The 24,392-nt window shown below is 43.7% G+C and overlaps 1 protein-coding gene across 1 annotated transcript in view; it reads right to left on the reverse strand.

Annotated features, from left to right (window-relative positions):
• Positions 1-1,004: 1,004 nt before the first annotated feature.
• Positions 1,005-24,392, reverse strand: part of LOC120419177 (serine/threonine-protein phosphatase PP2A) — a 35,428-nt gene continuing 12,040 nt past the window's right edge. The window contains exons 2-5 of the mRNA XM_039581836.2: positions 5,814-6,023; positions 5,400-5,753; positions 5,138-5,328; positions 1,005-1,165 (exon numbers count right to left, since the gene is read on the reverse strand). Of these exons, the coding sequence (XP_039437770.1) occupies positions 1,093-1,165; positions 5,138-5,328; positions 5,400-5,753; positions 5,814-6,023 (828 nt within the window). The 3' untranslated portion in view covers positions 1,005-1,092. The remainder of the gene's footprint in view (positions 1,166-5,137; positions 5,329-5,399; positions 5,754-5,813; positions 6,024-24,392) is intronic.

The raw sequence follows: 24,392 nt of genomic DNA on the forward strand, positions 1-24,392 counted from the left end.
TTCTGATCCGTTTTCCCACGACTTTCAACCCGGTTAAGAAACTAAAAATTAAAATTAGATTAGAACATAACACTAAGGCTTTCTTTTTCGCTTTTTCCAAACAAACAAAATAACAACACACAGCTTGGCTTATTTTTTCTGTAATGTGAGTTCCACAAAGTTTATTCTCCCCGTGTTTTTCTTTTCTTCTTCTTCTTTATTTCTCTCAATTTCTCCTGTTCTCCTCTCGGCCAGCGTGAATTGAATAATCATAATAACACCTAGCGACGAATTGTTACCACTTTTTTGTTTACCGTTTTTTTGTTTTGTTTTTGTTGCTTAAACTTTGCAGAAGAAAGAATGCTGCTGCTGCTGCTGCGCCGCCCTAAGGTTCGCGTCCTGTTTTACTCCACTTGTGACAATGTGTTTGTGTGTGTGAATTGTTTATGCTTTTTGCACATGCTGCGCGAATGTGTTGTGACGACGACGACGACGATCCCGGGGGGAAAAACGTGGCAAATCCGGACAGAATGGACCGCGCGACAATGATGTTTTTTGTTTTGCTTGTGTGTGTAATGAGTATATGCACTTTTTTGTTTTGTTTTTTTGCTAGCTTTTTGCGCTCTTGTTCTCTTGTAAATTATTAACTACTTTTTTGTTTTCTCTAGTCGTCCCCCGCCTTCACGAGTAAATGTGTTTGTGGTCGTGTTGAGTGCGTGCGGGGATGTCGGTGTGTCCAGGGCCGGGCGTGAATGTGTGTGTGTGAGTAGCAAATGTCTGTTTGTATGTGAGGTGAAATTACGTTCAGGCTTAGTTGTTTTTTGTCTGTTGCACAATTTTTCCAACTTTTTTTTTCTTGTTTCTTTCTCCCTTCTATGTAGCTCTTTTTGTGTAATACGATACTACTTTGCTTGTTTACCTCCCAACCGTCCTTCTGTCTCCCTCTCTTCTCTTGCAAGTTTAACAAACTTTTTTGCGGATTTTTTTTATCTTTTTTTGTATTAAATAATAATATATGCTTATAATTATTATTTATATTTTTTTTATTATTAGGTATATTATTTTTTTGTTTAATTTGTAGTGTGTATTACAATATTCGTTATAATGATATTCTTAAAGGAAATAGTCCGGTGTTCTTCTAGTCACGTGTGGCTCGCCGCGACGTGGAGCTGGATCAAATTGTAGGCTGGAAAGAAAAAGAAAAAAAGGTTATTTTAGTTAAATCCGAAACGTCTTTTTTTTTGTCCCAAGGATCGGTTCCACGAATTTTCGGTGGTAAAGCCAAACCCACGTTAAGTGTTTCTTGAAAAGATTCCAAGATCAAGGATATTTGGCAACGGGAAAACTGCGGGACCGATCTAGGAAACAATAGTTTTTCCCCAAAGTAAAAAATCTAGAGTTTTTTTTAAATAGGTCCTATAAACAAATGAAACACAATAGCTTATAGGGCCTCTTAAAAAACTCTAGAAATGTTTTGTAAAGTAGTTCAAATGTGATGTTTCACACCACATCAAAACTGATCCGGAGCGTTTGCTACGGTATGTCCACGCATCATTCCTCCCCTGTAGATTATGTGAAACGTGCTCCGTTTACAGAATCCTCTCTGCGGTTAATTTAACGCAGTAGGCCTGGCCGCTTTTAGGAAAGTAATAATGCTCGGGGTTGCTCGAATGTACAACACAACAGAGGGCAATTCAACACCGTTCAAAACCTTCTGTAGAAGAATTCTACACGCAAGGAAACTTAAGTGAGTTTTAAAGTCTGAAGAGCAATGAGCGATAGAAAAAAAAAAAAAAAAAATGATGATTACTACACGCAAATTTCAGAGATTATAGCGACAGCCACTATAGCTTATGAGTTCTCTTCTTTTATCTCGTGATTGTTACCAAGCGCATTCTCTTTCTATCACACCTTCTCTATTCCACGTTCACGAACACTCGCTGAAGATTCTTTGATTTTCTCAAAAAAATGCCGCAAAGAATGAACGCGAAAGGGATTGGAAACCGACCACGCAAAACGGCGTAAGCACATTTTTGGTTTTATGGCGGCTTTTGAGGCTACGCTCTGTTGAGGGCAGTAAAAAATGTAAGATGTTTTTTCGAGCATGATAATTGTAGTCGCAGAGAACTAAAAGTATGATAGTTTTTTACATTACAACCATGCTGAAGAGAGATTACAACTTCCCCCTTCATCATTATCTTTCCCAACCTCAAAAAACTGAAAGAAGTGAAGGATTTGGGAAACGTTATCGCCCGGTGGAACGGGACGCCGAAAAAAAATATCTGAAATTTTAAGAGTCTTCTTTTCAATGCTCTCAAGATCATTTTTTTTGTTAAAAATTTGATTTCTGAGAAAATTTTAGTTTGAAGCTCGCCTAGAAACGGGGTTGGGTTGTAGAGGGTTAAGTATAATTTACTTAACTTTTCAAAGAAGTTTCCGGTTAGAGGTGGGCAAAATAGCGAGCCGCTCAAAGAACCGATTCATTAAAAAGAGCGAACGAACCATGGCTCACAAAAAGAGCCGCGGTTCATTTTGAAACTCCGGTCTTTTGAAAAACCCGTTCCAAGATGGAATAATGCTTAAACTTGTGTCTTTTTTATGGTTAACATGTGTAAATATAATTTATTGAATTTCCAACAAATTGCACTATTATTTTTTTTTTTTTGAGAAATGAAAATGCTTTAAAAAAATCATCCCAAAACTGAAACACGGTGCATTTTTCTAAGTACTTTGGATAAAAAACTGCAGGATAAATAGAGGATATTTTCCGCCATCTTGAGAGCTGAATCGTCATATTTCGTTGGGGGTCTATTGCAACTTTCTCATCAATATATATTAGGATGTAACAAAAATGACTTTTTGGCGGGCATTCAGGGGTTTGTTCCGGTGGGCATACTGAGCCCAAATCCCAAATATGAGCTTGATTGGACGTAACAGGAGCTGGCGCTCCGCCCTTCAATTTTAAATGGGATTTAACCCGTAGAAAAAGATTTTTTCAAAAATGTCAATTTTTTCGAAAAATCTGTTCCAGCAAAATCAAATGGCGTCTCGGGCGTAGTGAGACGCGACGCATATCTTTTTTGCCGGGGCCGGTTTTTCGAAAAAAATGCCAAACTTTGAAGGTCTGTACCGAGCTCCAGGGTGCTCCAAAGTTCAATGTTATATATACCAAAAGATGCGCAAGGATCTGGCCTACACGCCAGTGATGTTTTTGGTAAACGTTTCAGTGGCCGAAGTGCCTCAAAAACTGACATTTTTGAAAAAATCTGTTTTTACGGGTTAAATCCCATTTAAAATTGAAGGGCGGAGCGCCAGCTCCTGTTACGTCCAATCAAGCTCATATTTGGGATTTGGGCTCAGTATGCCCACCGGAACAAACCCCTGAATGCCCGCCAAAAAGTCATTTTTGTTACATCCTAATGGATAGACTGCTTGTTTACAAACGCAGATTCGCCCTATTGAACTGTTACTACGGAATTCATCACCATCCACAGTTAGAGGCTTGAGACATGCGATGTCCTACGCGTCTTGCTTATACCTTCAGTCGGGTGTAGACATCTTCCACCGTCTCCAGGTTTCTTGCCACAACGTCGATGTCATCGGCAAAAGCAAGCAGCTGGTACGTAGAAGCTGCTTTCTTTTCGGCGGTAATCCGTTGGCACTCGTCGTCGTACCACCGTATTTCGACCGACTCGGATCGCACTACCCAGCGTGGCTTCCGCTGCACTGCCGAGGGCTGAGCGTACTCGGCTCCAACCACCCTCGAGCGAGGCTACGCCAAGTTCTGTGAGTCACTTCCCCGTTCTGGAGTCACGCGGTGTTGAACGGAGGGGCCCGACGGCTTTCGGCATTGGTTGAACACCGTCTATAACTTTGAGCGCATGTCAACTCCAACTAGGTAATGGTCCGAGTCAGAACCGGCCGTCGATCAGGACGTGGTTGATTTGCGTTTTCGTCCGTTGGTCAGGTGATGTCCAGGTGGCTTTGTAGATGTCCTTGCGACGAAAATAGGTGCTCCTGACCACCATTCCACGGGGGGCTGCAAAGTCTAGTCACCGTTGTCGTTCTGGGCCTATTGTCGGTCAAAACATTTCCTCCCTTCCGAACCGAGCGTTCATGTCCCCAATGATGATTTCAACATCCTGCCGCGGACAGCCGTCGTACACCTCCTCCAGCGTCGCGTAGAGTGCTTCCTTCTCATCATCGGTCTTTTCTTCGTGGGGGCAGTGCACATTGATGATGCTGTAGTTGAAGAAACGGCCTCTTATCCTCTACTTGCACATTCGCTCGCTGGTCACCGTGAAGCCGAACACGCAATCCTGCATCTTGCCCCGCACGGTAAAGCCGGTATCCAGCTTTTTGTCCGAGAATCGGTCTGCTGCCCTGCGAATGCGAATGCGAGTGCGAGAATCGGTCTGCTGCCCTGACCTAGCCAGCCCAGCACCTGCTCCTCCTCCAAGCAAACCTCCTGCAGTGCCACAATATCGAAGTTGCGAGGTTGCAACTCATTCGCCAATGCGAATTCGAAACCCAAACAGTTTTAGGGACCTGCACTGCCGTTCTACGCATAATTGTCCCATGTTCAAAAAAGTGCAACTGAGAAAAACGCGATTGAAATTTGTAGACCGATTTCTGTGTTTCTACGCATAATTGTCCCGTGGGTTCCTATTCGCCCTATGTGTCCCTAATCGCCCCAGTTTGCAGTTTATCACCCTTATTTGTGATTATCTTGCTATACAACTGGTAAACAAGGCATAATGCTTAGTAAAACTGATGATTCCGTGTAAGAAAATACTTGGTGGGACAATTATGCGTAGAAGTTTAACGATGGGACAAACAGACTTGGTGTTAATGAGTTTGCGAACAAAGTACCAGAATTTATGTGTTTTTCTTAAAGTACACATCAAACTAAACTTAAAATTGTCATAAAGTCAAAATCTTCCAAAACTGACATGGGACAATTATGCGTAGAACGGCAGTGCAGTTCCAAGAACCGAGTCCCCAATCGGTGATTTGCTTTTCAATGGGCTTCTGCCGTTTGTTCCGAATTTCCAATCTTCTTGCCATTCGCGATCCTCTTTTTCGGGCATTCCGGTTACGTCTACGATACAACTACCCAAGAGTGACCACCCGCACCCAGCGCGAGAAGGATACTTACAATGAAAACTTTAGTGCATCGTCTAATTCCATTAATGCTGCCTGATTACCGCAACGATAACAGTAGTTTGGTGCAGAGAATATTGTAACAACGTTGCGATCGTGGCACCAGTTGTAGCCCTCCATGACCAGCTGATGCGCCCGCGAAACTAGCGTCAGACCGTTCGAGTGGTTGAACAGCTCGGAGATATCCTGCAAATGGAAAAAAAAAGTTTGAGTTTTAGTTCTTGAGTTCTAGAGAAAGTAGGGGGTTTTGCGCTTACCTGTCCGAAGGTGTAACCGGCACCGCGGGGCGAGATGCCCCAGCCACCCCGGTCGTCCGGGTCGGACCACAGCAGGTCGCACATCGGGCCCTCGTGTGGCACCTCCTGCAGTCTGTCCAGGGCGCGGATATGGTCGAGCGTGTCGATCGACGGGCTGAGGCCACCATGCAAGCAGAAGATCTGACCGTCGACCAGGGCCGTAAGCGGGAGATAGTCAAACAGGTCCGTGAAGTACTTCCAGACGTTCGGGTTGCCGTACTTCCGTAAGCACTCGTCGTAGAAGCCGTACACCTGTGTGATCTGGCGGGACTCGTGGTTGCCGCGCAGGATTGTGATTCTCTCGCGGTATCGGACCTGCGGGGAAAGGAAATGTTCTAAGAATCGTTCAAAATGTTGTCAAGCAGGACCGCTTACCTTCAACGCCACCAGCAGGGTCACCGTTTCCACTGAGTAATAGCCACGATCAACGTAATCACCCATGAACAGATAATTAGTGTCCGGCGATCGTCCGCCTATCCGGAAGAGCTCCATCAGGTCGTGGAACTGACCGTGCACATCGCCGCACACTGTCACCGGACATTTCACCTCCTGCACATTTGATTCCTTTGCAAGAATTTCCTTTGCCTGTAAAAAAAATAAAGAAAATCGTTTTATAAAAGTTTTTCCAATACAACAATCAAACAAACAGTTCTAAGTTGGAAATCGGCATAGCGAAATTTGTGTTGATTCCGTTGACGAACCACCAAATTCAGACAGTGAGTAAGCTTCGGTGACACTCACGCGACATTATTTATGACTGCATCGTGATTTATCCGGCAAGTCTGCCCCGGTTGACGAGGAATACCTTAATTGACCCCCGCCGAGGCGGGGTAGCCGCGCCGGAAACCAATCGATAGTCAGATACGACACAAAGTTTCAACTAGGACGACGAACGAAAAAAAAAACAGGTGGGACAAACGAGCCATTTCACGGGGGTTTCTGTGCAGACGACGTGAACAACCATGGTGGCGTGTCGATAAATATTAGATGTGTGAAAATTATTCCTCTTTTCTGCTGCTTTTATGGTCACATCGCACCAATACTGACGGCGACTGTGTCACAAAACGGGTTGGATTCATTGGCACCTCTTGGAAAGTTGATGAATTTTGCACTTCTTGTTTGATTAGCAAGCTTATGTCTTGTTTTTCTGAAATTGTTGTTTACAAATAAAGGTAGATTAGACGTCATTCGTCCAGTGCACATCATCACAGCTTGGAAGGCACGTCGACAAGTTTTTTCAAATATCAAATTAAAGATTTGGAAAAACAACTTCAAGTCGAAGGGAGATTGCTTGATCGAATTGTACAAATTCCACTTAGGGAAACAGCATCTAATTCCAGCGTGCCTCTAATGTTGGCAGGTCAGAACTTTGTCATTCAATTAAAGCTAATTAAAAGTGTTTTCAACTGAAATCGAATGATAAATAGCTCAATAAGAAGTGAGCAAGGAAGTTTCCATCACGAGTTTTGCAAAATTAGTTGTTTAAATAGTTAAAATCAGCAAATTGGATGGAGTTAGGAGCGAGTGCTTAACCTGCCAAACATACGAGAATTTCCCCTAGCTACATCAGAGATCTTCCAGAAAAATGATTCCCACGGCGAGTTTCAAAATCACAACAAAACATGAAATTAGAACCAGAAAATGGTATACAATTAGCTCACCAGAACAGGGAAGCGCACCCAATTAATAACAGCTTCAACTGCACACTCACAACCCACATTAACTCAGTGCGGACGTTACGCATCGGCGGCCGTTACTGATCGTGTGGTCCGCCCTAGAATCGCCCTGGCGGACCGAGGGCGGGCCGCCTGGGCGGTTGAAATTTGACATTTGAAATTTTTCAATTTCGTCCGCCCTCCATCCGCCTTGGCGTGCCATGGGCGCATCGCCTGGGCGGTTCAAACTGATCGCTGAAATGTATCAATATCGTTCGCCCCTCAATCGCCGCGGCGAGCCAAAGGCTGATTGCCGTGGCGGTTTGCATCTGAAGGAATTTATTTCGAATTTGACATTTCAGTCAGTTTCCAACGAGCTTCGGTGGGTGTTGTTATTTAATCGGCGGCTGCTGATTTTCGTTGTTAAGTTTGTGTTGGGAGAAGTGTTGTGTTGTTTAGATTGTTTACTTATGTAAACAAACAGTTGAAAGTGCGTTTGAAATAGTGATTGAAGGTTGTTTTGCAAGAATAATCGTTATTGTTGGTGTAATTTATGTGACACCCCTTATAAATATTGTTTGCAGATGTGCAATCATTTGGAATACTTAGAATTTGATATGTTTCATTGTTGTTATGATTTGATTTGTTCTTTTTTGTATGTTTGTATGGAAATTTGGTGTACATTCTGGTAAAAAGTATATCTATCCCAGGGAAACCTCTTGAAGAGTATCGAGGTGACAAAAACAAAGCGGATTTTGTGCCAATGTTTACTCAATTAATGTTAATGTTTTTTTGTGTGAATGTTAACACTTTAAAGGTTGCGGGTTCAGTGCCAGCAGTGGAGGCAATTAGTGGTGCAGCAGCGATTTTTGTCTTTCTTTTGTTTGACGTTTTTCAGGTGTGCATGATGCAGGACGTGGGTACACTGAGCAAAACTTACACAGCTCAACGAAGTGTTCTACACATGATCTGGCACTGCTGTACAGAGCACTCAAATATCAATCGCAAAACACTTGAAATTTCGGTGATTGGCCATGAAATAATGTCAATAGCCAAACACTTGAATTTTAAATGGTGTTGAAAAATAAAAGTACGTACAAGCGATATACAGGTTCTCGCTTGCTAGTCGTGCACGCTACCACTGCGCCGGCCGGCCAGTTGAAAACGGGAGAGTTTTTTGTGCTATTGGTTCTAGCCTAGCTTCTAGCTTTCGATGAAAGTCGCTCTAAAATCAATCAGTGAAACACATTAAATTCATGTGGATAATCACGTTGACTTTGAATAGTGCCTGTTTTGGGTAGATCTTAAGATCAATTTCAAGTGTTTTGCTCTTCACTTTTAATAGTTAAAGGCAGTGGGACAAATTCATGAGCAAAACACTTGAAAAGCTGGAGCCACCCGAATGACAATAACATGTCAAAAAATACCAAAAATTCAATCGTCCAAACACTTGCATTTGATAATGATTTGGATTGATGTTGAAACACAAACCAATTAAATCTATGATGTGGCTTTATTCAATCATTCAAGTGTTTGGGCACTTGAATAAAACGTGTGGCGTATTTTCAGTGTAGGAAGTAATTTCAATTATTTTTAATTATCAGTTCAGCGGCAACAATATCATTTAAAATTGTGTTTTTTTTTACAGCTTCCTGGGTCATTTATAAATGAACTGCTTATATGTATTTATCTAGGTATTCTTCATTTGATTTATTCGAATGTTTATATCATTCCTATTCCTTGTCCTTTTTTCTACCATTCCTCCATACCATATATGATCAAATTTCATGAACTAACGACAGTTACTGAAATAGCAATGGAACCATCTGAAGAATTTGTCTTTAAAATATAATTATCTTTCTTCCAGCTTCCGGGAATCTTCTTCAATTTTAATGCCTACATTTATCTATTCACTAGATGATTTATTTAAATGTTTATATCCTTCCTTATCCTATTCCTTTTCTTTCAGCAATGGAACCATCTGGAGCATTTGTCTTTTTAATTAGAGTTGTTTGTTTTGCAGCTTCCCGGAATCATCTTCAAAATTACTGCTTATTTGTATTTATCTTTTCACTGTAAGATTTATTTTTATATTCATATCTACCATTCCCCCATACAATATATGATCAAATTGAATGACAAGAAAGAACATGAGGTGTAATCTACTTTCTTCGGATTAGCTGCGCTTGTGTTTGATTAGATTAGAGTATGAATTATTAACATTCAATACGTTGCCTGTTTATATGTTAGTACCAATAATACATGAACATTTTAAATAATTTAGTTTTTAAGAATTAGTTTAAGAATTATTTTTATTTGCAGGAAATGGAAAATCTTCGCAACAAGTTTGTTTAACAATATATTATTTTGTTTCTTTATTTTTTTCATCATTTCACCTCAGTGAACTAACAACGCACGTAAGATGTATTGAGAACAAATTTTTTTTTGAACATCATGTTTTTTTTTTTTTCATATTTTTGTTTTATTTCTAAATTTCAGCACACAAGAATCTACAAAGATCTGCATTTCTATATAAGGCACTTTGTGTTTTTTTCAGTTTAAGATGAACTTGAAAAAACACTATCAGAATCCTGAAGGAACCTGAACGGGTATTCTGCTTGGGCGGATGAAATATGTATGAATGGCGAATCGAGGGCGGGCCAAGGCGGTTGGGGAATTATGGGCGGATGAACTTTATATGGGGGGTGGATCGGGGGCGACCCGCTGGCGAACCAACCTACGGGGGCGGCCGAACCGTATATGAGAGGCGCATCAAGTGCGAGCCAAGGCGGTTGGGGCTTTTTGGGCGGATGAATTTTATATGGGGGGCGTATCAAGGGCGACCCGCTGGCGAACCAACCTACAGGGGCGGCTGTACCGTATATGAAAGGCGCATCAAGGGCGAGCCAAGGCGGTTGTGGCTTTTTAGGCGGATGAATTTTATATGGGGGGCGTATCAAGGGCGACCCGCTGGCGAACCAACCTACAGGGCCGGCCGAACCGTATATGAGAGGCGCATCAAGGGCGAGCCAAGGCGGTTGGGGCTTTTTGGGCGGATGAATTTTATATGGGGGGCGTATCAAGGGCGACCCGCTGGCGAACCAACCTACAGGGGCGGCTGTACCGTATATGAGAGGCGCATCAAGGGCGAGCCAAGGCGGTTGGGGAATTATGGGCGGATGAACTTTATATGGGGGGTGGATCGGGGGCGACCTGCTGGCGAACCAACCTACGGGGGCGGTCGAACCGTATATGAGAGGCGCATCAAGTGCGAGCCAAGGCGGTTGGGGCTTTTTGGGCGGATGAATTTTATATGGGGGGCGGATCGGGGGCGACACGCTGGCAAACCAACCTACGGGGGCGGCCGAACCGTATATGAGAGGCGCATCAAGTGCGAGCCAAGGCGGTTGGGGCTTTTTGGGCGGATGAATTTTATATGGGGGGCGTATCAAGGGCGACCCGCTGGCGAACCAACCTACAGGGGCGGCTGTACCGTATATGAGAGGCGCATCATGGGCGAGCCAAGGCGGTTGGGGCTTTTTGGGCGGATGAACTTTATATGGGGGGTGGATCGGGGGCGACCCACTGGCGAACCAACCTACGGGGGCGGCCGAACCGTATATGAGAGGCGCATCAAGTGCGAGCCAAGGCGGTTGGGGCTTTTTGGGCGGATGAATTTTATATGGGGGGCGTATCAAGGGCGACCCGCTGGCGAACCAACCTACAGGGGCGGCTGTACCGTATATGAAAGGCGCATCAAGGGCGAGCCAAGGCGGTTGGGGCTTTTTAGGCGGATGAATTTTATATGGGGGGCGTATCAAGGGCGACCCGCTGGCGAACCAACCTACAGGGCCGGCCGAACCGTATATGAGAGGCGCATCAAGGGCGAGCCAAGGCGGTTGGGGCTTTTTGGGCGGATGAATTTTATATGGGGGGCGTATCAAGGGCGACCCGCTGGCGAACCAACCTACAGGGGCGGCTGTACCGTATATGAGAGGCGCATCAAGGGCGAGCCAAGGCGGTTGGGGAATTATGGGCGGATGAACTTTATATGGGGGGTGGATCGGGGGCGACCTGCTGGCGAACCAACCTACGGGGGCGGTCGAACCGTATATGAGAGGCGCATCAAGTGCGAGCCAAGGCGGTTGGGGCTTTTTGGGCGGATGAACTTTATATGGGGGGTGGATCGGGGGCGACCCACTGGCGAACCAACCTACGGGGGCGGCCGAACCGTATATGAGAGGCGCATCAAGTGCGAGCCAAGGCGGTTGGGGCTTTTTGGGCGGGTGAATTTTATATGGGGGGCGGATCGGGGGCGACCCGCTGGCGAACCAACCTACAGGGGCGGCTGTACCGTATATGAAAGGCGCATCAAGGGCGAGCCAAGGCGGTTGGGGCTTTTTAGGCGGATGAATTTTATATGGGGGGCGTATCAAGGGCGACCCGCTGGCGAACCAACCTACAGGGCCGGCCGAACCGTATATGAGAGGCGCATCAAGGGCGAGCCAAGGCGGTTGGGGCTTTTTGGGCGGATGAATTTTATATGGGGGGCGTATCAAGGGCGACCCGCTGGCGAACCAACCTACAGGGGCGGCTGTACCGTATATGAAAGGCGCATCAAGGGCGACCCAAGGCGGTTGGGGCTTTTTAGGCGGATGAATTTTATATGGGGGGCGTATCAAGGGCGACCCGCTGGCGAACCAACCTACAGGGGCGGCCGAACCGTATATGAGAGGCGCATCAAGGGCGAGCCAAGGCGGTTGGGGCTTTTTGGGCGGATGAATTTTATATGGGGGGCGTATCAAGGGCGACCCGCTGGCGAACCAACCTACAGGGGCGGCTGTACCGTATATGAGAGGCGCATCAAGGGCGAGCCAAGGCGGTTGGGGAATTATGGGCGGATGAACTTTATATGGGGGGTGGATCGGGGGCGACACGCTGGCGAACCAACCTACGGGGGCGGCCGAACCGTATATGAGAGGCGCATCAAGTGCGAGCCAAGGCGGTTGGGGCTTTTTGGGCGGGTGAATTTTATATGGGGGGCGGATCGGGGGCGACCCGCTGGCGAACCAACCTACAGGGGCGGCTGTACCGTATATGAAAGGCGCATCAAGGGCGAGCCAAGGCGGTTGGGGCTTTTTGGGCGGATGAACTTTATATAGGGGGCGGATCGGGGGCGACCCGCTGGCGGACCATCTTACAGGGGCGGACGAACCGTATATGAAAGGCGGGTCGAGGGCGAGCCACGGCGGTTGGGGCTTTTTAGGCGGATGAACATTCTATAGGAGGCGTATCGAGGGCGACCCGCTGGCGGACCATCCTATAGGGGCGGTTGAACCATACAAAACGGCGTATGTGGGGCGGATGAACGGCAGGTGAAACATTTCAAGGCAAACCTGGGCGACCCCGGGGCGAGTCGCTGGCGGACCAACGTCACGATAAAAAAACTGATCGTGCGCCAAATTGTTGCAAATTTTATCCGCCAGCGGGTCGCCCGTGGTCCGCCAAATCAAACGCTGGCGGATCGCCAGAGCGGTTTGGCGGTCCGCCAGCGAACCGCCGGCGGGCTGCTTAGTCAATGTGGGAACAAGCGTGGGAATCAAACTCTGCTAGTGCTACGAACTAACTTAGTAGCTTGATAGCGTCGTCTAATTTTTGGCCCCGATCGCAGACGATTTTTTTTCTATTTTTTTTTTTTTGCAAAGGCACCGGCGGCGCCTTCCTATTTTTAAGCACCACCAGCTGAGCTGCGTCCACTGACGAAGTGTTATTTATGTTTTTCTGCAATTCTTAGTATTTTCCCTGTTGAAACAGACCCCAAAAGATCAGCCTCCTCTCAATGCTCGTGCTTGTTTGATGGACGTGTTTTCTTCGCTGCTGAGTGCCTGATCACACACACACAATCACAAAGAGTTATGTAACTGCATTTGGTTTTGCCAATGTTTTTGTTGTTTTGTTTGGATGGAAAAAATAAGCTCATAATTTTGCTTGGTGCACTCAGAAGAGAGATCTGTGATAACTAGTGTTAAATAGGATCTGTTGTAAGTGTTTTAAGCTTTTTTGATACATTTTTATTTCCTATGTTAAAAAAATGTATTGTGAATTTGTCTTTATCCAACAAGTTTTACCAAGGCGGATAAATACGACGAGGGCTGAAAAAATTGAGTTTTTTAACGAGTTCCTTACAACATTGAATAAAACTAAACCCTTAAACACTTTATGCCAATGGTCGCAACGTCTGCTTAGAGCGTATTCTGTATCTTTAACCTTTCCAAAAACCGTCCAACTCCAAGCGAAACTTATTTGTGGATACCGTGGAGATTTTTCCTTATCCACTTTAAAAAACGTTACTTAATCCACCCTTAGGTGGTTGGTGCCTTCCTCACATTTAAAAGGTAATGCTATCCACAATAGGGCGGACCTTTAAGTGTTCTATCAATTTGACTCATTATTCATTCATTCAGATTGGGTAGTCAGATCTTCTTTTTAAGGGCACTTATGTGCTTACAACTTATGATAGAGTAGTCAAATCTCCAATTCAATTTGTGCCCGTTGGAGAGGCTTTTTAATCGCCTATCCAAAGATAGGTCGCATAATATATTTGGACAACGTTTTCATCAAAATATCTGAGATCTGGCCTCCAAAAAGTGTATAAATAACACTTAAGTGCTTATAACTTTTGATAGGGTTGTCAGATCTTCAATGTCTTGGACGCGTTGGAAAGGTCTTTGAAATACCTTTCTAAAAATGTATAGCATGCCGGGTTTTCTTACGAAAAACACCCTTTTTACAATCTTCCGGACTTCTGTTAAAATCGTTTTTTTAGCATAACTTTTGAAGTACTTAACTAAAGTGCATAATTTTTAATAGCGACTTATGGGACTCCAAGATGGATCGAATGACGCCAAAACGGACAAAATCGGTTAAGCCAATGTTGAGATAATCGAGTGACAATTTTTTGATCAACATCCCACCACACACACAAACATTTGCTCAGAATTTGATTCTGAGTCGATAGGTATACATGAAGGTGGGTCTAGGAGGTCTAATTGAGAAGTTCAGTTTTCGAGTGATTTTATAGCCTTTCCTCAGTAAGGCGAGGAAGGCAAAATGGAACATCAACACTTTCAATCTCCAAATCCTTTTCCGAGTCCTTGATTTGCGGTGGAGATGTCTATCTTGACCTGGTAGGGTTGGTTTTAACCCTTTTAAATCAAATCCTAGGTATATCCGGGGCTAAATAGTGGATGGTCATCATGTATACAAGATGAAACTTAGGAAAAAATAAACTCAATTACTTTGCTTTAACACTCAAACGCTCGGGTAGTCATTTAACCCCTATTTTTTTTCTTAAAAAATTCATAACTTTTGGTAGAATTGACCAATTTGGATGCTTCCGGTTGCAAAAGATCTAGATTTGTCTATATTTTTAACTGTCAGATGGGGGACAAATATGGTCCACTTTTACCGGAGATATTCCGGATTCCGTTGGGGTACCTCGGCCCTCCTATATGGATATTTGGTCAATATAACAATCAATTTTGCACAGAAAAATTTCGGAAATGATACAAAACTTCAAGGAATCATCCTAATACATCATCCTGCAAAAATAATTGACATGGTTAAATCCTACGGGGCACCGGAGCCGGTTCCAGTTGGGCACCAATCGACATCAGCTCAGTGAACCGTTTCCGGTTGTAACCTGTTCCGGTGCCCGATGGTCTTGACCATGTCATGGATCTATGCAGGATGATGTATTAGGATGATGCCTTGAAGTTTTGCATCATTTCCAGCTTTGATTTGTGGAATAGATTTTGTTATATTGACCAGAAATCCAAATAGGAGGGCCGAGGTACCCCAACGAAATCTGGAATATCTCCGGTAAAAATGGATCATATTTGTCCCCCATCTGACAGTTGAAAATATAGACATATCTGGATCTTTTGCAAACGGAAGCATCCAAATTGGTCAATTCTACCAAAAGTTATGATTTTTTTAAGAAAAAAAATAGGGGTCAAATGACTACCCGAGCGTTTGAGTGTTAATGTACTTCTAGAGTGACAAAACACCTTCCTTTTATCACCCAAAATAAAAATCCTGTAAAGCTCATTACATTACAGTCCACACTCGATTACCCAAAGGACTTGAAAAAAAAAAATCATTTCGGATAATCAAATCACGAAAGCAAAATTTTGTTGTCTTATTTTTGATTGTCGAGCTTAAAGGAGGTAATTGACTGTGCCAAACGAACAAACACATTCGCACTTTTTCGTGTTTGACAGTTTGCCAAACTCTCAAATTTAGTGGCGGCAAACCAGCAAACAAAACAAAATGTGTACAGGTTGACGTTTCTGCAAACAAACAAAGCAGGCAAACTGTCAAAATGTGCGAGTTTGTTTGTCAAAGTCTATTACCTCCTTAAGTATGACTAGGATTAGTGATTTTTCACGCTAAAAATGCAATTTTACGGGGATCACTATCCGAACACACGAAATTTCACGGAAAGTTCACGGAGCGTGAAAAATGCTAAAATACCCTTTAAAATTTATGTTTTTTACACTTAATTATATATTAAGCATCCAAGCTAAGTGATTTTTCAAGCTGAAAATTTGCAGTTTTCCATAAAAAAATAAAAATTAGAATGATTTAGAAGAACTGATTTTTACGCCTGAAATAATATTTTCAAGACATAAACTTTAAAAAATATTTTTTTCCGTGAAAATGAAAAAAAGCAAAAAATATCAAATTCAAATCATTTTTAAATGTTTATGCCAAATCTTAAAATTTGAAAAAAAAATAGAGGTGCCAAAATTTATTTAAAACATTGAAATAAAGCAAAAAAAAATAAATTCTTAGCAAATTTTTAACGTTTTTTAATTGAAAACTGAACAAATTTAAACTTAAAACGTTTGTGGTTAACAGAGTTGTAAAATTTGTTTTTTCAATGCATTGATTTTCAAAAATTCTTGAATTTCACGGAATTTCGCGTAAATTGTGTAAATTCACGATTTTCACGCTGTCGACGAAATCGTGAAAATTCCAAGGAAAGTTCACTCTAAGAATGTTTAAATTCAAGATGGCGACCAAAATGGCTGCGATGATATATTGAAAAAATGCATTTTGTTATTTAACTTGACCAAAATGGGGTCGCGGAACTCGAACTTGATGTTGTATGGAACACTTTGCAAATCTTGATTTTTTCAGCACTCGTCGTGTTTACCCAACTCGTTGCATTAGTTACTATATTGAATGATTTCTTATAAAATTTTCTAAATCGCTGCAATAAACATTATTTACATTTAGCAATTAAGCATTATCGATGGGTTTTACAAACAACAAAATCCGGAAAAATACCTGTGCCGTAACACAAGAACGTTAACGTCAAACAGTCTATAAATACTCCCTCATATGCAAAATGAAAACATCTGCCTTCTCGGCGAAAGATCAACTTTCGCAGTCTCGTCATAAATAAAAGAAAAAGAAAAACTAGCAGAACGCCTTTCCTTCGATGAGACGTCGCGTGTATTTTTTAATTCTATTTCTATTTTGCACTCTCTCTCTCCGAGCCGGCATCATCGCGATCGTCATTGAAGACACCCTCCCTGCCTCGTCCCCCCCCTTAATGCGTAGGTTGACGGGGAAAACAACAGGAAATGAAACTATCTCCTTGACACCGTCGGGGCGTCGTCGTCGTCTTCTTCTGCACCGGAAGTGAACCCATGAACGCGCGCCCGTGTGTGTGTGTTGGCACACTGCCTTGCGGCAAGGTTCTTCGTTTTAAAACGCCATTGCTACGCTACTAAAGAGTTGGTTACTTGCCTTTTCGCCGCAAAACCCCCCCATAAAACTGCCATTTTCCGTGGAAAATAAATAACGTTTGCCGAAAGCAGCACGCACAACCCTGCTCGGCGAGCAATTAAAAGCTGCTGTAATGCCCCCGAATCGTGCAGATAATACGCATCGAAAATGAACGCAATTAGCTAACCACAACACACCGGGCAGAGAAAGTCTAGTTTTGACCAGCCCGGCAGCGTCACTTTCACCCACTGTGTGCTCCAAACGTAAACATGCAGCGAAAATAAATCGCGCCTTTGCGTGCGGGTGAGCGCGGCTTGTTTGGAGAAGCAAACAGGAAAATCGCGAAAATTTAAATTTTGCGCATTCGCTTTGAGCAGTCCAATAAAAATAAAATGTTGCCACCGGAGGAGGTGCTTCTTTTCCGGTGATTTTTTTTTGGTTTGAAAACTTGTGTAATTGGTTTTGCTTGTTCAATGAATGTTGTTTGTTCTAATCGAAAGGTCAACGGCATCAACACGACAATCAGCTTTATGGTTCAATTCACCCACTACTCATAGGACGGGAGTTATGATGGGAATCGTATTTTACGGAGGTGGATTTCCCTCACGTCCCACGCTTTGTAATCCAATAATGGGTTATTAGAGTATTGAGAGCACACTAGCTGCAATATATGTCATTTGAAAGACAATAACCTCCTATCGACTCAGAGTTGTTACAATCTCTAGACTCGATTAAGCATAGTTCCGATTACTTGAAGTTCGATTATCGGACGGTTCGGAAGGAAAATACTCAAATTTTCATAATTTGCAATATTGGTATCAAACGAAGCGATTTTTTTTTTGTTTTTTTTTCACTTTATTAAAGTATTTTTGTAATACAGTCCCGACTCGATTATCCGGCGCGTGGGAGTCGCTAAACTTGCATTCCTGTCACACATGAGGTCTGCACAGCTGATTCCACGTAGATTTTTCCCGCCAGTAATGACAGGAAACGCTGACAAACGGAATATGTGCCAAAATCATAAGTGGTTTTTAACATATGAAGGGAAATCATCGTGAACTGGAACTGCCGGTCGTTAGCCCGGGTAGAGTGGAAACGTTGAGATGATTGTTGTCCTCTGCTCTCATCTCGCAAAAAGCCATACAGAGAACCACGTCCCATTCAACCGGCTCCGTGGCTTAATGGTTACGGCTTCTGTCTCCCAAGTAGAAGGTTCAGGGATCAAATCCCGGTCGGTACCTTTGAAATTTGGAATCAGGAATTTGAATATGAATAAAAACTAAAATGCATCAGGTGAGATTCGAACTCACACCTTTGGATTGATGGTGGTCTGGGACGCTAAGCAGTTGGCCATCAGAAGGTTTACACTCTAGCAGTGAATTGATCCGTAGTGTTGAAACATGTTATCTCTTCTTCTCATATTATTAAATACGCGCTGATCCCTGATTTTCCTGAGGGGATTGGAAGTCTAAATATAGATCGAGTTTCCTTCAGATGCTTGCTTCTATGTTTAGGCGGGGCCGAACAATGCCCAGCGACCTCGGAATTGGACCGCAAGGAGCTCTGTCATTCTGAAATGGGTCGTTGGAAGCAGCGCGAGGGCTGTCACCACCTAATACCCGGGACTGAGATAATCTGTATCAGCATAACCCAAGTCTGATACAAATTATACTTTCCCATAATTTCGCTGCCGGCCAGCGGGTATTGGATTGGACCACACACACACACACACACAGTCCCGACTCGATTATCCGAAGTTTCGATTATTCGAAGGTTTGTATGCAATTTTTTGTCGTGTTTTTTTTTTTCTACTTTTAACATAATCTAGTTCTGTGACCCCATATTAGTCAAATTTGAATGTTTGGTTGTGTATTAAACTGATAAATGCATTTTTTTTTTCAATATTTCATCAGACGCCACATTGGCCGCCATCTTGGATTTAAAAAAAAATAAATCACTTTGGCGTAGTTTAGAGGTCATACTAAAGTTCAACAATCAAAAATAAGACAGCGATTTTTTTTTTTCGTGGTTCGATTATCCGAAGTGAAATTTTGCCAAGGTCTTCGGATAATCGAGTCCGGACTGTATACTGAAATTTTCACAAAATACTGTATTTTTCGAAAGTACTGAAGTTTTCATAAGGGACCATCCATAAACCACGACACTTTTTTGGCAAATTTTAAAATTTGCAATATGGGTATCAAACGAATTGAAATTTGGTTTGGTCCCTTAATTTTTTAAGGTTTTTGCCTTCCTCACCTTATTGAGGAAAGGCTATAAAATCACTCGAAAAACAAAATTCTTAATTTGACCTTCTAGACCCACCTTCACGTATACATATCGACTCAGAATCAAATTCTAGGCAAATGTCTGTGTGTGTGGTGGGATGTTGATCAACAAAAATTGCACTGGATTAGCTCGGCACTGGCTGAACCGATTTGGACCGTTTTAGTCTCATTCGATCCGTCTTGGGGTCCCATAATCGCTATTGAAAATGATTAAGTTTAGTTAAGTACTTCACAAGTTAGGCTAAAAAAACGATTTTAACAAAAGTCCGGAAGATTGTAAAAAGGGTGGTTTTTGTAAGAAACCCCGTCATGTTATACATTTTTAGAAAGGTATTCAAAAGACCTTTCCAACGAGTTCAAAAGATTGAAGATCTGACGACCCTATCAAAAGTTATAAGCACTTAAGTGTTATTTATGAACTTTTTAGAGGCCGGATCACATATACTTCGATGAAAACATTGTCCGGATCTATAATGAGACCTGTCGTTTGAAAGGTAATCAAAAGACCTTTCCAACGAGTTCAATAGATTGCAGATCTGACAACCCTATCAAAAGTTATAAGCATTTAAGCATTGTTGGAATTCGAGCGAGAAGAAGGAAAGCATTTCTCGCTCGCGAACGAGGGAGAGAACTTGTAGTACTTCTCTCTTCTCGCTCGCGCTCGCATTTTCGTTCGCGTTCTCGCTCTCGCCGCGAGCGCTCGCGAGCGCCTCGTGCTAGACGTTCGTCCCAAGCTAGAAATTTGTTTAGGGACCATCCATAAACCACGTGGACACTTTAGGGGGGGGGGGGGGTATGGCTATTGTCCACGCTCCATACAAAAAAGATTTTTTTTGTATGGACAATTGTCCACGAGGGGGGGGGGGGGGGGGTTGAGATTACCAAAAAAAGTGTCCACGTGGTTTGTGGATGGTCCCTTATCAGGCTTATGAATACGAACCAGGCGATGGTATAGAGGTGTAACTTCAATCGCTGTGTTGTTTTTTGTTCGTTTCTAACACGTTCAACTTCTCGCGAACGGGCAATTCTGGCTCGCGAGAAAGCCCGTTCGCGAGCGGAGGAGAGCACGGGAAATCGGTGAGTTTCTCTCGGCAGCTCGAGACTCGCGGCGAGAACTCGAGAGAGAGAAAATTTTCTCGCGAGAGCGCAATAATACCAACACTGCATTTAAGTGTTATTTAAAAACCTTTTTATAGGCCGGATCTCATATATTTCGATGAAAACATTGTCCGGATCTATAATGTGACCTGTGTGTCGTTGGATAGGTAATCAAAAGACCTTTCCAACGAGTTCAATAGATTGCAGATCTGACAAACCTATCAAAAGTTATAAGCACATAGGTGCCCTGAATTATGAAGATCTGACTACCCAATCTGATGGTATGAATAATAAATCAAGATGATAGAACACGGAAAGGTCCACCCTTTAGTATCTATTTTGGATAGCTTTACCCTCTAAATGTGAGGAAGGCACCAACTACCTAAGGGTGGATTAAGCAACGTTTTTTTAGAAAATACTTAAATATTCACAAATTACCGTACTTTTTTTGAAAATACTTAAATTTTCAAAATATTTTCAAAATACTCGAAAACGGTACTTCTTTTATTCAAGCTCAGCGCGCGATTGAGTTGTAAAGCATTTTTGTGAATTTTTTGTTGTATGGACACATTGTTCCTGACATCCTAATCCATAATTTTAGGGGTGAGCACCAAAGTTTTGACAGCTATTCGTTTGGGCGCCCTATTCTACACCCACAAAAGATAAATGCTGCCAAAAATGTCGTACATCCCTATTAGCTATATTCAGTTTCTCCAGATATACCGTATGTAAAACAATATCCTCCTATTGACTCGAAGTTGAGTTCGAAGTTCTAAGGAAATCATGACACTTCAATGCATCCAATCAATGCAAGCTTAAATCTAGAGAACTTTTTCAAAACAACCAATGCGCCATGGGTTTCCTATGTTCATAAGACCTTTTGAAAAAGTAAGCCCGAAATCATTGCCTCAGTAAACTAAAACCAACAAAAAACTTCATTGATCAAATCAAACCAACTAATTGGCACATCCCGCTTCACGCCGCACACTGACTGTCTGCCAAGACCGTACAGCTTAAAGCTGCGCTACTGACGCGACCTGTTTTGCGCGTTTCAAGATCGCGATTTTCATTGATACTCAATTTTGGCACTCTAGCCAACCAAGTGAAAGCGGGGCGGTGCGGGTGTGCTATTTTGAGAATTTGGCACCGCCGAGCGATCGATTTTGAAGTTGCTTCTGAAAATTTTCCGAAAATTGGGAAATTCACCGATGATTGACGGCGACAGCTCCTTGCTTCAGTCGCGTTAGACACAGGACGAAGTCAATTTATTAACTGCGTGTCAGCCAGCTGGCTTGGCGTACAGCACGCCCCTTCAATAAATAATCAGCCATTTATTCCCGCCTTGACCTTGGTCGGTGACTACAGTCTGCGACAAAAGACCAACTTTTACTGGTCTTGTGTGTGCGTCTTCCAGCTGTAATAAAAGAAAGGGAAAAGTATCGGGAAGGCGCCACCTTGAGAATAAGCACAAATCGACCAACCATAAGTTACGTAGTTCCTTACAGGTACCTATACTAGTTTCGATTTCGTAAAAATAAAGGAACGCGCAACCCCGTCAGCAAGTGCGGAGAATCATAAAACAACTACCACCCAGAAGTTGTGTCAATTTACTGTTTTATTGAAGTCGAGTCGATGGTTTGATTGCGTTCAAAGTGAATACTTTATAAATTGGACAGCTGTTGTGGCTTGGAGCCTCTTCCTTCTGTGGGCAAAACAAAGTCTTGGAGCATACTAGCACCTAGCTACACACACAAACAGTGAATTTTTACTACTCTTGTTCCACGACAGTAACTCTGAAGAGTGAAGGAAAAATAAAGATAACAGTCAACGTGTGAGCTCTTGCTTACGAGAATCTTTGTATTACGGACCGTCCTGTGGAGGTCACACTCGCTGAACCAAGTGAAACCACCACGGATTTTTATCCAAAAAGAAAATCCGCTTCTGCAGCGCAAACAAAGAAAGAAAAACACGATAAAACCCATTTTCTCGACGATTTGGAAAAAGTCAAGAGTGTGGGTGTGACCTGCTCGAGCGAGAGAGAAAAAGAGCAAAATAAAGAGAGTATTTCACGACGTGCAAGTGCACTACATGACTAAAGCCGTACTGGCTTGGGGGATCAAGCCAAATCCTACACATTCTAAGGTCGTTTATTGACTTGAACTTGAAACACACTGCGGCAAGGTGAAACGGAACGGAACCATTAACCTGCACTCCGAGGAATAGTGTGTGTTTTGTTTTGGTTTTTTTTTAGTGAAGTGTTGTAATGAAAAAGGTTCTCATTTGAAATTGGTTACTTTCAGTGGCGTTGGTGATAAGTTTGACCAAAAAAAATAAGCTAAAATGCAGTTTAAAATCGAAGGTCTTGAAAAAATTGTTTTCGTCGTGTTATTTTTAAACTGTCGTTGTACTTATGTATGTATGACCCACGGGCAGTCGCGTACGTGTACTTTGTACACACTTTGTAACGGCACTTGTAAGAAATGCCAAAACACGCGACTTCCCGAGGGTTAAACCCGCAGGCAACTTGGTCCAGGAATCGATCATCTTTAACTCCGTAATCTTTACTTAGGGTGTAGAGACACTTCGCAAAGACGCCCTTGCTCTCATCACTGACAGCAACTTAGCGCCGAACAAAGCCAAACACGATTTGGTGTTTACACACTCGCGTTAGACATTCTCCTTTTCTCTCTCCTTCCCGCTTCCACGATCATCCTACCACAACAGCGTTTAACCACAAAAGCCGCCACAAAACCAATTTCGCAAGCGCAGTTTAATGGGCCGTTCGGTTAGCGAACGACTGGACATGGCGTACCATAGGTACTTCGAGTACCGCAGGAATAAAATAGACCCACCAAGCGGTCCTTTAGCCTCTTGTCCAGTAACTCCGATACCCTGGCCTCCCCGCGGCGCTAGCCGGGATACTAGTAACCATTGGAGAGATCGGGTAACTAACCCCGGCCCACCGGGTAGTATGCTGACAGGGAAAGGGGGCTCCATCCTCTTCGGAGGGTGTAGCTATGCCGTTAGGCCTCGTGAGAAAGGCCCCCGTTACGGTGTCGAGAGAAAACCGGAGCTGGATCTCGGTAGCTTCAAGGTGGCAGCCCCACCCCGAGACTAGGTATCGCAGCCCCAATCCGGCTGCATACCGAAAATTCAAGTATTACGAACAATCAAGAAGGAATAAGGATCCGGAACAAACGGCATAGACCTAGGCACGAAAAGGACACCGATTGGAAACTCGGAACATGGAACTGCAGATCGCTACGTTTCGATGGGTATGAGTACGCTCTGTTAAACGAGCTCAAACCCCGCAACTTCCATGTAGTAGCACTGCAGGAGATGTGCTGGAAGGGAGCGAAGATGTGGGAGGATGATGCTTTGGAGCTCACCATGTACCAGAGCGGCGGAGCCGAAAACAAGCTGGGAACCGGCTGCATAGTGTTGGGCAAGATGCGGAGTCGTGTGATAGATTGGGAGCCGATCGACGACCGGATGTGTAGGTTGAGGAATAAAGGCCGTTTCTTCAACTATCACATCTTCAACGTACATTGCCCACACGAGGAATCATCCGATGCCGAGAAGGAAGCGTTCTACGCGAAGCTGGAGCAGAAGTTCGACAGCTGCCCGCAGAGGGACGTCAAGATCGTCATCGGAGATATGAACGCCCGCATAGGAAGGGAGGAGATGTACAAGCCGGTGATCGGGCCGAACAGCCTGCACACCGTCACGAACGACAACGGCCAGCGGTGCATCAACTTCGCAGCCTCCCGAGGTATGGTGGTACGGAGCACATTCTTCCCCCGGAAAGACATCCACAAAGTCACCTGGACATCGCCTAACCAACGAACAAAAACACAAATCGACCACGTCCTCATCGACGGCCGATTCTTCTCGGACATACGGAACATCCGCACGTACCGCGGTGCGGACATCCACTCGGACCACTACCTGGTGGGTGCAAGCATGCACTCAAAACTGTCGACGACGGAGCCGGCTCCCACCGCCGTTCAACACCGAGCGGCTGCAGGACACGGCTGCGGCTCAGCACTACGTGCAGCAGCTGGAAGCGAGCCTGCCAACGGAGGAGGAACTCGGCGCTGCCTCGCTCAACGATG

The sequence above is a fragment of the Culex pipiens genome, chromosome 2 (assembly GCF_016801865.2).
Source record: "Culex pipiens pallens isolate TS chromosome 2, TS_CPP_V2, whole genome shotgun sequence".
Classification (NCBI taxonomy): Eukaryota; Metazoa; Arthropoda; class Insecta; order Diptera; family Culicidae; genus Culex; species Culex pipiens.